This window comes from Heterocephalus glaber, unplaced genomic scaffold (genome assembly GCF_053883595.1).
Source record: "Heterocephalus glaber isolate CG9 unplaced genomic scaffold, H.glaber_assembly_v1.0 deba00001472, whole genome shotgun sequence".
NCBI classification, from domain to species: Eukaryota; Metazoa; Chordata; class Mammalia; order Rodentia; family Bathyergidae; genus Heterocephalus; species Heterocephalus glaber.
In genome coordinates this window covers 11,544,888-11,561,255 of record NW_028258315.1, presented here as the reverse complement: position 1 = coordinate 11,561,255, position 16,368 = coordinate 11,544,888, and the positions used below count along the sequence as shown (strand labels likewise).

General features: G+C 42.9%; 1 protein-coding gene across 9 annotated transcripts in view; it reads right to left on the bottom strand.

Moving 5' to 3' along the window:
• The window catches only part of Hivep1 (HIVEP zinc finger 1), a 126,226-nt gene that overhangs the window by 33,190 nt on the left and 76,668 nt on the right, over nucleotides 1–16,368 (bottom strand). For 8 of the 9 annotated variants that reach the window (XR_015439312.1, XM_087181779.1, XM_087181781.1 and 5 more), the window contains exon 4: nucleotides 565–6,521. Coding sequence is in view for 8 of the 9 variants with exons in the window: in XM_087181779.1 (XP_087037905.1) it covers nucleotides 565–6,521 (5,957 nt within the window). In the remaining variant the exon portion in view is untranslated. The remainder of the gene's footprint in view (nucleotides 1–564; nucleotides 6,522–16,368) is intronic. The other variant, XM_087181778.1, reaches the window with a different exon arrangement.

Here is a 16,368-nt window from a genome sequence, read left to right as displayed (position 1 = left end):
TACACCATACATCAACATCAAATCAATTTATCAAGCATACAAGTTCATTACTTTTTAATATTCCCTGTAGTAGTGATTCCCAGACCTGTGTGGATAGGGAGGTGGGGTAGGTGTGGCGAAGGGAGAAGAGGTGGAACACACAGGACAGGCAGGAACAACTCTCTGCTTGCATGACACGTGAAAATAAGTCAGTCTTTGATTTTCTACATCTTTGTCTTCCTGCACTAGCACAGACAAAGAATAACCTTAATCTCTTCTCAAATAAACGAAAAAGAGCAAAATAAAACTGATTATCTATACTATTACATAGAGACTTACCACAGTCAGCTAAGGGGGAAAAATGTGCTAAGAGTAAGTTTTCATTCTGAAAATGCATTCATAAAAAGGGCTCTGTAACACTTATCAGAACAACTCCCAAGGCAAATATATCACTGTCTTTCAAATAGCTACACACATAGTGCAACTTGTCATTCAAGACTAAAATCCTTCCAAGCTAAAGGTATCATGACATGTTAAAATTAATTTGTACAAACCATATTTGAACATAAATTATATTTTAACTACCTTGCTTAAGTTGTTTTTCCATTTGCTTGAATAGACCAATAAATCTGATTTCGAATGGGTGGCTATTGCTTGACAATATAATGATTTTCCAGTCTTCTGTTTCGAATTAAGGAGGGAGAGAGCAACTTTTGTAGGCAAATTGAGTGGATTTGGGTTACTGGAGCTTACTGTCCAATCAGTATAAGCTGAAATTTTCTGGTTATTCTGAAGCAGAGGCAATGCCTTCTGTCTTAACAGATAACACCAGGTAAAGCTAGTAGCAGTCTTGAGGCTGGGAAAAGACAGCTGCTGCATGTCTGCAGTGTTACACAAGGGAAGAGTGGTGGTTAGCAGTTGACTTTGTCCTTGAATGTGTACTCTGTCACCTTGGTTTTTAATCCCTGGAGACTTCCTTTCTTGGTTACTCTCTACAGATTTCAAAGGAGAAACATGGGTGTTTTCTAAAAGCACAGGTGAATTTTGAACTGTAAGAGCTGATGGTGTGGAAGACTTGATGGTCTCAAATTCTTGCAATTCACTGATAGGCTCTTTAACTACAAACTTACAGTGTCCTGATGAATTATTGGCTGGTAAAACATCTGTCAAATTAACAGCCTCACAAATAGTTTCAGGCTGAGAAAAAACATCCTGTTCCACTATCACACCTTCTAGGGGGTCTGTTGTACAACCCTGCCTCACTAAAACTGGTTTCTTCTGCTTATTAACCTCATTAGCCCTTGAAGCCAGTGATTCTATGGGTTTCACATCTGTGGCACAAACGGCTCCATTCTCATCTTTAGCCCTCTTCTGGTGCTTTTCCATAGCAATGTCTAAACTGTTTGCTGGGGAGAGCATCCTTTTACTGGAGGCTGAAGATTCCTGGGGGGAAAGTCTACCCACAGACATTTTCTGAGTCACAGGCAAAGACTCTGGGAGAGAATAATTTTGGCCTATCTCTGAAAAAACATTTTTACAAACAAGTTCTTTCTCTGGGTTTGGCAAAGCATTCAGGAGATCATTCTGTGATTTTGGCATAGCAATCTGTTCTTCGCTGATTGGCACTACACTTCGATTAGCCTGGCAAACTGGTGTGCTGGACAGATCTTGGGTCACTAGGATTCGTGGCAGAGATGTGATGGTGGCAAAACAGTAAGTGGGAACATTACTCTGCAGGTGCATGGGCAACATGAAGGATGATGGCACCTGTGTCTGGCTGCCCAGCGGCCCAAGCTCCAGTGGTGGTACAGGACATGAATTAGACACAGGACCTAGTAATTTGGCTGGCAATGCTACTGAAGTTGTGCATGGATCCGCTCCAGCTGGATCTGAGAGAACTTGATTCGGCAAAGCACATACTGGATTAGAAGAGCAAGATTGACTGGAGGTGAAAACCTGACACTGAAGTTGGTACTTGGGAGCGAAGCAATCCTCACTTTTAGAAGACACACTGAGCACGGAATGTGCATCTGCTTTGTCACTCTGTGCGGACACTTGCAAAGGCAGCTGGGTGTTCTGGTGGCTGAAAGGTGGATGGGCTTGATTTGACAAATTGACACCAAAAAGCTGCTGAACAGGAAAGACTTTAGCAGGGCTGGAATTTGACATTTCTGCCCGCAGATCCTTAACTTGAGACAGGGAGTGTGAAGTATTCAAAGGGAACTCAGCTAAAGATGTACTAGGGGGTTGAGGACCCTGAAGTGGCCCTGCATTTGTGCTGGGAAGAGCAATATTTTGGAAAGAAGATGGGTTCACAGGAGACAGATGACTCTCTGGAGCTATGTTTAAAGAGATCTGCCGGATCAGTGGGCCTCTCCTTCTCTCTAAGAGAGGCACATGTCCAGTGACCCCCGCACCAATAGGGGAAGCTGAAGGCTGTGATTCAACAAATGGTGTCACCTGGGATGGAGTTATGCTTCCACAGTCAAAGGATTTACTTCTGAATTCTGAGACCTCCATTGCTGCCTGCATGCAACTGATCTGTTCTGACGCCGCACGCCTCATTTCCCGATGACTTCCAGGCACATTCAGTGTATTGGAGCTAGGTGGAATCACAAGAAACTCAGCTTTGTTTGGGAAATCAATTTTGGGGGAAGCCTCCAGTTTAGAAATGTCCTCTATGTCGAAGGAGGCTGAGAAACTCGAAGTGTGGGACAAGCTGCTCTCCCTACTCAGGCTTCGGGAAAGCGTGGAATCAAAACTCGATTCGGTGGAGGAATGTTCTATCTCGGCCAGGCGGAGCCTCTTCTTTTTGGGTGGCAGTTTCTCTGTTGGCAATTTTGACAAGGTTTCACTGCGCTGAGGCCAACTGAACTTCTCCGATTTGTCTTGATCCTGGCCCTGAACTTCCAAGTCCCGATCTGGCTCTTCTGTGACCAGAATTTCCGGGACTTGGATGTTGTGCTGCCGGACAAGTCTCGAGGGCTGTCCTGACACATGCCTCTCACTTGGGATCTTTCTGGAATTTTCCTGGAGCTCTCCCCTGACAGGATTTGACAGTGGAGGCTGGTGAGGATGGGGCACGTCCCCAGAAGGGTGACCTTCCTCTGGGGAGAGTCCTATTACCTGCAGAGACCCAGGCTTTCGACTCAGCTCCTGGAAAGACCCTGGGGAGCCTCCTTCAAAAGGCTCCAGCTTGTCAAAGGAACTGGGTCTGCTCAGGGAGTTCGTGTGCTGGATGACTGAGATGCCAGTACCTTGTCTCTTCACCTCCACCCTGTCCAGGACAGCTGAACCCATCTGCTGCTCTACGATGGGGGACAGCTTTGGCTCCACGGTCTGCTCAGGGCCCCTTGCAATGAGCTGAATCTGGGCGTTCTGCACCTGCCTGTTTCTGTGCGGCTGGTCACTTGTCATGGTGACAGCGTGCAGAGATAGGCTGGAAGTGGAGTTTAGGGCATTCTGAAACTGAAGGGCTTCAGAGCTCTTCGGAGAAGACTGACTTTCATTCTGCTGAAGTTCTTCATCATCTCCAACACTTTTCATCTTCCTCCTTTTCCTTATCTGGGGTGTCTGTTCCCAAACACCTGCGGCCCCAGCGACTCTGTAGTGCAAAATCTGAGGCTGTGCTCCGCTAGGCACAGGGCTGTGTTCAGGTTCTCTCACTGAGACCTTTGTTTTGGGCCCATGTAACTCTGAACAGTAAAATTTCTTGTGGTTTTCAAAGTTTTCCAGCTTCCTGTACCTATTTCTACAGGTTTCACACTCAAACATGGTCCCCCGGCCTTGATGGGACTTCTTCTTTTCCAGATGGGAGCCTGGGGCCAAGGCTTTGTTCTGGGCTGCCGTAGGCTCACTGGTGGCGTGGCACCCTGCAAAGCCCTCATCCAAGGACTGTCTGGGCCCAACAGTGTGACTCTCAGTGGCTGAAGAGTCTTCCACTGCTGCCTGCCTGACCAGAGTACGGGGGTGTCCACTTGGAGGTACGGAAGCATTAGGTGCCGATACAAACACATCATCGTAGAAAGCGCCAATTCTGTCATCAAAGGACTGACTTCCTCTCAGTGGATGAGAGGGAGGAATTATATTTGCGGGAACTGCTGAATAACCTGTTGTTGGCATGGAGTTACTTCTTGTGATAGGTAAACAGTCCAGGGATGGTACAGACAGGAGAAACACTTGCTTTGACTTCTCAGTAGGGGTGAAGGGGGACTTTGGTATGTCGGAGCTTGAACTTGTCCTCCGTCCCATTGGTTTCAAGTCAAACTGGAAAGAATCTTTAAAGATGTATGATTTGGGGGAATCAATACTTCCTCGTCTGGAGAGAGACGTTCTCCGGGGCTTTACACTGTCTAGCTGCTTATCATCCACCAAGGCTTCATTGTCAGAGATAAGCTTCGATATCCGTTCCTCCAGGGTTTTAGTTGCCAGGGGCGGCCGCATCTGGCCTGGTAAAAGCAAGGGCTTCTCTCCTGCCAGAAGGGCAGAGGGTGCTGGTGTGCTGACCCGGGGCGCAGAGGGGCTGCTACTCTTCACTGAGTCTTGTTCTGGGGTGGCAAAGGCTCTGGCAAAGGGTGTGGGTGGACTCACTGTCTGATCCGCACTTTCAGAACGTGAAAAGTAGCCAGAATCTGTACTTCCTAAACTCCGAGGGCTCAGAAGTAGTTTCCCTTGCTGCTCCTGGGAGTAATCGGTGGCCTGCTGTCTTTGGAGCTGGGCGTGAGCTGTTCCTCCATGAGAGTCTTGCTTTCCTTCTGGTTGACTCGGGTCCCCTTTCTGACGGGCCTTCTCATCAGTCTCCAGGGAGGCCAGAGGAGCTGACTGAGACAGTAGATTGGTGACCTGAAGGTCCTGTCTCTGCGCATTGCAGAGTTCAGGCTTGGGGTTGACAGCCTTTGGACAGTCGATTCTTAAGGGGGACACACTGACAGCATGGACCACAACTTTCGGCAACTCCGTCATAGCTTGTGATTCTGAAGATCTGTCCTGTGGTGAAAAGTCACCTACCACATGATCTGGATTGCTTGGAATGGAACCTGGTTTTGGTAAAACTTCCAAACTGGGTATCTTCATTATTTGCATAGGCTGCAGCTCCACGGTGCCGGGGTCATTCTGTCTGCTGTCAGGGGAGCCCTCCTCCTCACTCTCCCCGCTGTCCTCTACATCGGAATGAATACTAAGTGCTTTGGGAGACTCTTGGGACAAGAACAAACCACCAGCATCTGGCTGCAAGACAAGACCCAGTTTGATAGTATGTGCGTGGGACTTTTTGTGCTTATACAGATTACTTTTAGTCTTAAATGAAAATCCGCAGGTCACACAGGGGTAGGGCCGTTCTCCAGTATGGGAGCGGATATGCTTTAAAAGCACACTGGGCTTTGCACAAGCTCTATTGCAATACTCACAAATATATTTTCCTTGCTTTTTTGGCTTCTGATCTTTCAGAAGAAGATTGCACATTTGTTCTACGCTTTGACTGACAACAGAGGCAACATGAGTTGGATTATAAATTGGCATGGGAGGTGACTGGGTGGAACTGGCTGGACTTATGGACATAAGTGAAACGGAATCCATTTGCTGGTTTGGAGGAGTAACCTGAGTTCTACTGGAAGGTGAAGTGAGACCAATGGTTGACGCCACCGCTATACTATAAACCTGTTCAAGTTTGGTGCTCTCCTGATTTTGCAGGTTCATCAGTGATCCTGTGAAACCTGAATGCCTTGGAAGCTGCTGATTGTGTTGGTTTGGTTTGGAAACAAAGTGTTCATGCTGATTATCTGAGTGAGAAATGGACTGAACTGCCGCCTGCTCATTCTGCTGAGGAGCGGACATGCGCACTGAGTATGAGGTAACAGGAGAATACTGCGATTCAGCAACAGATTCCTGTGAAGTCAGATTATTTGGGGCATCCATTGAACTGTTTTTTAATTTAGAAGGGGATCGTACAGTTTTATTTGGTCTCAGTTTTTCTGTCTTAATTGCACTAGTTGAGCCCTTCTGTGACAAGGTGCTCAGTTCTGGCTCCATTGCTTTCAGTAAGACATCGAAAGCGGTGTTTATGTACGCAGGGGAAGTGGTACTACAGTGAGAAGAGATACATTCACTAGTGTCAGTCCTGGCCTTACTGGATGAGGAGCTCGAGTCCCATTTTCCATGGAGGCTGCTGAGTGCGGCAGGGTCAGAACCTTCTGACCTCCATCTCCGCAGCTCGGCGGGGTGCTGCAGGGACGAAGGCTTCTTTGGGGAGGCAGAGCCTTTGGGGCTCGAGGCCTCGGACCCAATCCCAGGTATGTCTCTGTTCTGTTTGGCTAGCTGCTTCCCATTTTTTACAGGAACACAGTTCTGTTTCTTTTGAGACTCCAAAGCACTCTGAAGAACAGCCAAGGATGACTCGTCTGAGTTTTGCTTATATTTTGCCTGAAGAGGATTTCTCAAGGGGGATTTTGGTATTTTCTTCAGGTGATTCTCAGTGACAATCTTTTTCCGTTTCACACCTTTCAGGAATTCGGAAGCTCCTTTAACACCAGCGTCTAGGATTTCTGCTGGGGGAAAAAAAAGAAAGAAAGAAAATTTGGTAAAATTGTACATATGCCAAAGATAATTTCCTTTAAAAGTAATTAAGATTACAACTATGTGAGCGCTGTAACAGTTGAAGGTGGTTTAAGAAAAGTCTATTTTCAATAAACCTGCATTCTAACATTCTGGCGATGTAAAGAATGCTATTAATCAAGGTTTGGAAATACAAATTCAGAGATGCCAGTGTGCATTCCTAGAATCCTTGCCTTCTGCTGACCATGGTGGCGACACCACAGCGCAGAAAGGCTACCAGCAGAGAGGGAATCACGACCTCTTCGGGCTGCCTATCTGACTGTCTGCTCACGCTCGGGATCTTTGAAAGCAAGAATTGCAGCAGGTTTCTAAACACCAAATAGTGATATTCTTAAGAGAAAAAGGGTTACGATATAATAAGTTCCAGTGAAAAATCCTGCGAATGATAGAGGCATATTGGTTGGTAGAACCACAAGCATTGGTAATAGCAATTATGCCAGTGAATGGGAAATTATGAAAGTAAAAAAATCCATTGATTTGTGAAGTCTCATTTACAAAACTTAAAAGTCCTAAGATGATAACAGCTTTTGGTTTTTGGTTTCTTAAAAAGCCTCTCATTTTAACTGAACAAAATATTCACTAGCACTATTTCTTTGTTATTATACCAGATGAGGAAGCAAGTTGACAGAGACATAGGTAACACTGCAGGGGAAGAGAGAAGAAAGTGTCCGTATTTTTCACTGTGCTGGAAATAAATCAGCATTTAGGTGGCATCAACAACCACCCTCAAAACTGTCAACTATTACGTTTTTGTCAAATTTAGTTTAGTTTCCACTTGCTGCATCTTTGGACATATCAACAAAAAGTATTCAACCGTGTATTACTTATCTGTAGAAAGGGTAAATACTTTAATCCTCATTATCTTCCAATAGCTGTTACAATGTAAATATTTGAAATTCCTATTAGTCTACATCAAAAACCTACACTGTAATAGCTCTTTTGCATTTATTGAGGATGAAAATTTACATACAAATATCCCGGTTATGTTGTGACATCTGTTTATGTGCTCTCATATATTAATTTAATGAAAAAAATACACACTACTCCACTCTAGATATGTTTACCAACTACAATCAGGAAATGGGGGGGGTGATTCTCATGACTAAAATACTTCAGCTAAAGGATAACAGGAAAAAATATCAGTACTGCTAATCTTTACAAAATGATGTTGAGCAAATCCTTTTCATTCTTCAGTCCACTCATTTATGGCATGACATGTCCCCACCGTATTTCTTGCCTCATGATGTGTTTAACAAAGCCGGTCATGTGCTCCTTCTGCTTCTCAGTAATGGTAATAGTCAAGCAGGCAAAATGAAAGCTGATAATCACCACCAAGGGCAAGTAGTTTCCCCAGTGCCTCCAAAAAGCTGGGAGGTGGGCTGTCAGAACAGGGAAAGCTCCAAGGCTAAGAAAGTGGTTATAAAAGACACGAGAAGCCACCTGTGGCGGCAGCTCACAGAACTGACCCACAAGGACCAAAACATCTGCTGTGCCATGCCCCATCGATGCAGGACCTGCCCAACTATAGTACTGGCTGTGGTACACAGGATTATTTTACTATGTTTCCCATACTTCCTGAAAGAACTCTCTTATTTTTAGATTTTAAAAAGTTTTAAAAAATTCAAGTGTCTTAAGCTCCAAAGAAAAATGCAAAACTTCAAACAACAGGTGGAACAGCCACAAAATATTTTGTGTTTTACACAAAGATAATAAAATTTGTGCTTAAAATGAAGCTGAAGTGACAATAAACTGCTAAACTTATCCACATTTCCTCACAAGACACTACTTCTGAAAAATCCCCGAAGAATTAGAAAAATATATTTTGAACTACATGCTTCAATTTAGATACAGACTGACTCATCTCTCAAAGTTTATCACATTTCCGATCTATCTGATCTTAACTTCTAACATACAACCCTTCAAACATTGCATATCCCTTTATCTTCCAGCAACTTGGTTTGTTTTAGAAGACTTGTATTCTAATAGATCTTCTAATACATTTTATGATCAATATTTTCTTTGTAAAAAGGGTTTTTTTTAGATACATCAATTAGATGTACCCTTGATAACCCTTATGATGATTTAAACCGCCTTAATCTCTTTAGTTTTTGTTCTCCGGAGCTTTTGCCCTCTCTACAGTTTTCTACTAAGTCAGTAATTCAATGTTCAGGCCATTAAGTTCTTTACTATTTCCAATGTATTTATTAGTTTTGGACTGACATTGCTGCATTCTCACTTTACACTCTTGGTTCTATATATCTCATTTTGTCTTACTTTACTGTCTCATATTAAGTTTGAGCTCTTGTTCTAATAAATTTATGATTTCATTAAGTTCTGCGCTTAAAGAATACTTCGTTCTTGAATGCTGAGTTTTTTCTTTCTCTTTCTCAAGTCTTTTTCATTACTTGAGATCACAGGAGAAGAGTGAATAGGTGGCACAGAAATGAGAACAACTCAGACTTTTTCCGAGCTGTGGTCACTCCTCCAGGTTTTGTTGGGCCTCCACACTTGCACTGCGATGTTTTCACACATGTACACATCACAGTTTGATCATACTTCAGCTAAAGAGTAACAGGAAAATATATCAGTACTGGTGATCTTTACAAAATGATGTTGAGCAAATCCTTTTTATTCTTCTACATATACTCTTCCCTCCCCTTCCCCTCTCTCTGCAGGTCCCTTTGCCTTCCTTAGTAAGTAGTTCTCCTTCTTTCAGGTCATCCCCCTTCCCCTGCGCACAAGTTTCCACATGAAAGAAAAAACATACAACACTTGTCTTTCTTTGTCTGGCTTATTTCAATTAATGTGATGAATTGATCCATTTCCATCAATTTCCCTGAAAATGCCATTATTTAATTTTTCTTTATGGCTGAGTAAATTATATTCCATATATTTTAAATAATATATATTGCACATATAATACATACATTTTCTTTATTCACTCATCTGTTGCCAGATGCAAAAGTGTCACAATAAACACTGATGTACCTCTTCTGCATGATGGCTTTAATTCCTTTCAACAAATATCTAGGAATGGTATATCTGGATCATATGGTAATTCTATTTTTAGTTATCTAAGAAAACTCCTCATTGTTCTTCCCCATGGTTGTACTAATCTATGCTTCAACCAACAATGTATATGGATTTTTTTCTCTGTATTATCATCAGCATTTTTTTTCATAGCAGCCATTCAGACCAGTGTGAGACAGAATCTTAACGTAGTTTTGATTTGCATTTCACTGATGGCTAAAGACATGAATCATTTTTCATGTATTTATTGTCCATTTATTATATTTTCAATAAATGTGTAAATTATTTGCCCAATATTTTATCAAAATATTTGTTCTTTTGATATTAAGGTTTTTATATAATATGGATATGAGTCCTCTATCAGATAAACAGCTGGCAAAGATCTCCCGGTCTGTAGGTGGTCTCTTTACTCTACTGTTTCCTTTGCTGTGGAAAAGCTTTTCAAATTAATGCAACCCCATTTGTCAATTCTTGCTTTTTTTTCCTAGGCTAGTGAAGAATGATGCTGCTTTCTATTTACCATCTTATAAGTCCAGAAATGCTGTTTATTTGTTTGTTCAACAACTATTAAGTTTGGAAGTACTTGGTGCACACCAAGGATGAAATATCCTACACAGGGAGAAGGGATAGTCAGATTGGGAAGGAAGGGGGGAGGATTCAAATCAGAAGTTAGCCACCTACTGAAAAGGGCATACTCTAAATCATAAGTGTGTTACTGGAAATGGCTAAAAAAAAAAAAAAACAACCAAGCAAACTGAGGCCTCAATAGGCCAAAACTTCAAATGTAGGTTCTTTTAGTAGGTAGCAGTCACACTCAGGAAAGGCACCAAAAGTGGCAGTGTTGCCACCATCAGAAACAAGCATGCTGGGCTTCCTAAAGAGCCACGGCTGCCTCAGCTGGATAGGAGACCATAAGCAAGAAAGCTCAGGAAGGTCACAAAGCCCACAGAGCTGCACAAGCTGACATGAGCTCTAGTCCCCAGGTTGTGTTCCGAAGGCCTTCTCATTTGGGCTCTCACATCTCTAGAGAAGAGCAACACGAAGTTTAGAACCCCATTAGCAGCTGGTTTCCAGGACCACTTCTGGAGAAACAGAATAAAACTAAGCAATATTCTTGAGTCTGCATAGTGACTGGGCTGCTGGCTAAGAGTGGCAAAGAATATTCTTTAAGGCAGGTAGTAGCACAGAAAAATAATGGCCTCAACATGTGTTTAAAATCCTGCTTTGACTGAAGGTAAATTACTTTTTCAGATTTATGCAGATATAAGAGTATGAAAAAACTTTACATTTCTTTTGGACTTGAGGGACACAAAACTTCTTTTCTGACAATCGACAGCAGACTGGGTCAGAAGTTCAGAGATCAGAGGCAGTGATCTGCGCCAGTGCTGAAAAGCTGCCCTCAACTCAGGCTGAACAGCAGACCTTGGAGCTGACTTGGGACAAGACAGCCCTTGAAAAGTCTGCCAAGTTCCTGATGAGGTTTCCTGTCTTTACATGGGAGAGCTGAGTGCCCTGGAGAGGGAAAGATGTCCTTTCACTTTGCATTCCTCTCAACCTCGAACTCAATATACACGTGTGGAATTGTAGTCTGGAGCTGGAAATTCAGGACAATTTTTCTCTAGGAAAATAGCCAATTACGGCATAGCCACTTAACATTACACAACCATTTAAAATAATTACCAAGATTAGATAGCAATCTGAAAATTATGACATATGAAGTATACATGTACTTTCTTTTCTTTCCCTAGAGACGTCTGAGCCAGAGGCTTAGATCTAGGAATACATGATGAGAGCCGGTTTTGTAAAAGTAAATAAATGATCAGCCAGAGAGAATATGCTGTGGAGACAGAAAAGGGTCTGCCCTTGGAAGCCTGGATAATGGTTATATTTAAGTGCAAGCTCGAAATGGGAAGAGCCAAGTGGTGAGCACTAGACTTTCAATACACAAGACGAAAATTAACATGCGGTCCTGGGTTTGGTGGTTACGAGAACTGGGGAGACGTGGTGTTCCTCTGAGGGCACTGCCGGTGGGGAAAAGAAAAGGACCAGATGCCAGTGTCAGGGAAGAGGGGGTTAAAGGGGGTTTCTTTAGGCTAAGGGAGGGTTGGGTGTGCTTACAGCCAGGAAGCAAGATACACAGAGGAGGCTGAAGACACAAGACAGACGGCACAGGAAGCAACCACAGAGATGTGGGAGCAACTAGTTGTGATGGAGATGAGAAAGAGCCTGGGAACAGCTTCATGGCGGAGCAGCAGAGGGAAGGACTTTCAAGTTAAAGCAGCAGCTACACAAGGCATGCAAGAAAGACGCTAAGACACACAGAAGACAGCAAGTGACCAAAGGGGTAGACAAGACTAGGAGAGTATTGTAGAAGCAGGCCACTCTGGGCCTGGAAGACAAAGCAAAGGGACCGGGATGCCCTTAGCCAGAAATAGAAAGTCACTTTCAAAACAAAGCCCAGTTCTTCCAGTCCCTCCTGGAAGGCAATTAGAACACCCTAACATGGCCATCCAGGGCCGTCTGACACTCATCTCTCTTTCCAAGCTTGCTCTGCTCCTCCAGCCTACGTGCCCTTGGGCCCCAGACTCCAGTCACTCTGGTGGACTGGCCCAGCTCCTCAGGGCTTCCATCATGTCAGCCAGAAAAGCCTTCCAGGCTCACAGCGCTGAAGCCCGCGGTCATCAGCAGCCTGCAGAGCACAGCAGCAGTGATACCTCCAAGACGCTCTCGCACCTGACCTACAGGAGCTGCCCCCGACTGCCCGCCACCCTCTTCCTTTACTCCCTCATTGCATCACCACCTATGACACCCCGTGTAGCCACCTGCATGTTTCTGTCTACCTTCTGATCAGGATATAGCACCTGCAAGACCTTGTCTTTACATGCGCAGCCTTAAAAAGTTCTCAACAAGTATTTATTAATGGAGGAATTATCCTCCTACAAGAAAATAAGTGCTAAATTTAATATTGGGCAACCTATTGATATAAATCATTGTTCCGGGAATTTAAACTAGAAATTCATACGACCACTCTGAGTAAGGGTGAATGATATTTAATAAAATTTACCATCCTTCCTATTTTCGAAAATAAAAACAGCTGAGTCTGCTTTAAGATGCATAAACTTGAAAAGTGTTACTCTTATCCCTAGAAGAAGCTAGATGAATTATAAAATTCTCTTGGAACCTCTCAAGCCCATCAGAAAGTATGGGGGTGGGGGATCACAGGGCAGCCACACAGTCTGAATTCGAATGAGGGACATGTGGCCGCCTGCCAGGGGCAGGGTGCAGGAAGATGTGGCAGCCATACATGGGAATGAGAAAATACCACCGAAAATGGTCACCAGCTGTTGAAGGCTGAGCACAGGCTCTTTGTGTTACTGCACCAGCTGCTCACAGAGGGCAGGAGAGAAGACCAGAGGGGCAGCCCTCAGTGTGTGGCACAAAGCCAGCCCTGTGGGAATGAAAGCATCCCCAATATGCAGCAAAACCCTCCAGCCATGCTGGGCATGGCAATACACACCTGTAATCTCAGCACTGGGGAGGCTGAGGCAGGAGGACTGATTTGACTTAGAGGCCAGCCCGGGTTACACAAGAGACCCTGTCTGTCTCAAAGAAACAAAAGAAAACAAAAACACATTCAGGGTGGCAGACATGTTACTACAGGGCACAGGTAGAAACTCACTGTGGCTGGGACAAGAATAGAAAAAGAAATTGGCGGGGGGGGGGGGGCAGAGGTAAACACAGCAACTACCAAGGCTGAGGCTGGACCAGGATAACACACAAGCTCACTTCCCCCACCCAGGAAGCCCCTTACTGAGAAGCAGCACCCACATGTACTGCCAGGAGAGGAAGGAGAAAAACGCTTGCTTGGCTGAGGGCACAGGCAGCTAAAAGCATCAGGGGCAGCAACACTGGAGCCTCCAGATTCCAGCCCCAACTAAAGCACAAGGAGAGGGTAGGCCAGTGTGAGAAGAATTAGAAGCCAGTGCGGAAGACTGAAAACCCAAACCCAGCTCACCACCCTTCCTGATGGCCTGCAGAAGAGATCTTTCCCAGCCAGAACAAATGGCTGAACTCAGTATCTGCAGCTGATAACCAAAAATCAGTTAAAAAATTTAAGGCAGGCATGCACGCACACACACACACACACACACACACACACACACACAGAATCACCCACTGTCAAGACAAAGCAAGGAACCCGACCAGATTCCCAGCCTACGAGGAGCCAGATGCTGGACTCAGACAGGGACCCAGCGGGAAAGTGACAGCCTGCAGTCACAGAGGGGAGTCTGAGGAGAGAGGGTCAGAACATGGCCGAAATAAAAGTCAGTGTAACTGAGATAAAGAAAACTTTTGACAGATGCATTAGTGAGTGCAACAAAAGGAAGGAACCTGTAGGAAACTCATAAATAGGCCAATAGAAATTACTCACAGAAAAACAAAGAGAAAAAATATTAAAAAATACAACAATACATTTAAGAGTCACAAGACAGTATCAAATAGTCTAATACAGAACTGGAACTGCAGAGGCAAAGGAAGAACAGAGCAGTAAAAATACTCGAAAGAATAACAGCCAATAATAATTTTCTAAATTCAAAAATCTTAAACCTAGCCAGGATGAGTAAAAATCCAGAAAGAATAAAGAAAGGAGAAAAATGTGAGAAAAAGACTAAAAGAAACTAGACACATCATCTTCAAGCTGCTAACAACCAAAGAGAAAAAGAATATCTTGGAGGTAGCCAGAGAAAAGGAAAACATGCTACATACAGAGTCAAAGATAAAACTTACCTCAGACTTCTCATCAGAAACTACAGAGTAACATTTTTACCCTACTGAAAGAAAAAGTGAACTGCCAGCCCCAAATTTTATACAGAGAAACCATCTGGCTTTCAAAACTGAACGTGAAAAAAGAACTTGATTTTAAGGAAAACAAAAGCTGAGAGAATTCACTGCCAGCAGACCTGTACCGAAATGTCAAAACTTTTATTTGGATCTATAAATGTAAATGAAGAGCTCTGAACATGATAGTAATAGAAGGAAATTCTGAAAAGATTTCGAATTTTTTCATCACTTCACAAACATCACTGTTTTAAAAGACAATACAGGATACAGGTGTCTTGGCCTGATGGTAGTGTGGAAGGCAAATTCTTGCCCTGCAAAACAACCATACCTCAATCCCTGAAATCCCTGGGTTTGATTTCTAGCACACACACACACACACACACACACAAATTTAAAATATAAAAGTAAAGATGGAGAAAGAGACCCTCAAGCCAAAGAACACAGTAGCTTCTAGAAACCCAAAATGGTGCTCAGCTGACAGCCAACAAGGATAGGAGAGGAGCTAAGGCCTTCAGAGAGGATTCAGTTCTGCCAATAATCTGAGTGAGCAAGAAACAAGATCTCCCCTGGAGCCTCCAGAGAATCACAACCCTGCTGATGCCTTAATTATGGCCAGGAAAACCTGTGTCAGTTTCTGACCTACAGAACAGCCAGAAGCTGGGGGTGTAGGTACATGGTAGAGCTCATGTTTGGTATGCATGAAGCTCTTGGTTCCATATACAAAGCTCCAATGTGTTACACAGCAATAGAAACTAAAACATTAGGCAGGAAACACTCCATTAGGCAGGAGTGCCTATTTAAATAGAAAAAGCAAGTACACATATGCTGCTCAAGAAAGTTAAAAGAACATACAAAGTCTGTCCTCTGACCAGAACAAAATTAAGACTAAAAATTAATGGCAGAAGATATCTGGAAAATCCCTAAATATTTGGAAATTAAACAATACAACTCTAAGTAACCAAAGGGTCAAAGAGGAAGTCACAAGGCAAATTAGAAAAATCAAATCAAAACTAATAAAATAGGAAAACATGATGGAGAATATTTGCCTCGCGCCGATGACGTGCCAGACTGACTTAAAACACTGCAAAACTTCTCAAGTCAGGGAAAAGAAAATTCCTGCAAGAATCACTACGACTTTTAATCACTTCTCTAATCTATAGAGCTACTACAATGAAAGAAATAAAAGACATCTATGTCAGTAAGGAAGAAATCAGCATTATTTTCTACTAATGGTCTCCTAAAGAACTCAAAAGAAATGCATGAAAATTTATTCTACTCGATAAGAGCTCAAGAGGTACCTTCTACCCAAAACACACAAATATTTATCTTCTCCCTTATACAAAGCACAGTCTAAAAATGAAGAGTAAAATATTCTATTTGTAACAGTATCAAAAGTAGAAAACTTCCTAGAAATGAATTTGGCACAAGACATTAAAAATATACAGAAAATTTGAATGTTTTCTGATGCGACTGAGAAAATAATCCATACAAGTGAGGAAACATGCTTTGCTCCTGGAAAAAAAATATTTTGAAGATGTCAATTCAACTGTTCTCAAGCTTTTCATAAACTGCAACTCATTTTTAGTGGCCTGAAAAAACAACAACCCCCCCAATTTTAATTAAGATAAACTCAGATTTTTAGTTCTTCTAGAAGCCTGTTATTAGAAAATTTAAATCTCCAGAGAAAGATACAACTTAAGTTTTTAAATATTTCTTCAAATAAAATATCTAACACATAATAAAAAATAACCAGGCACCCAAGAAAGAAATTCAGCATGAAAGGACCAGTGTCAAGTCCAATATATTGGAATGAATATACAAAGACTTTAAAATAAATGTGCTTATTTTCTTCAAGAAAAACAGTATATTACAAATTCCAGAGAACTAAAAGGTATTAAAAAGAGACAC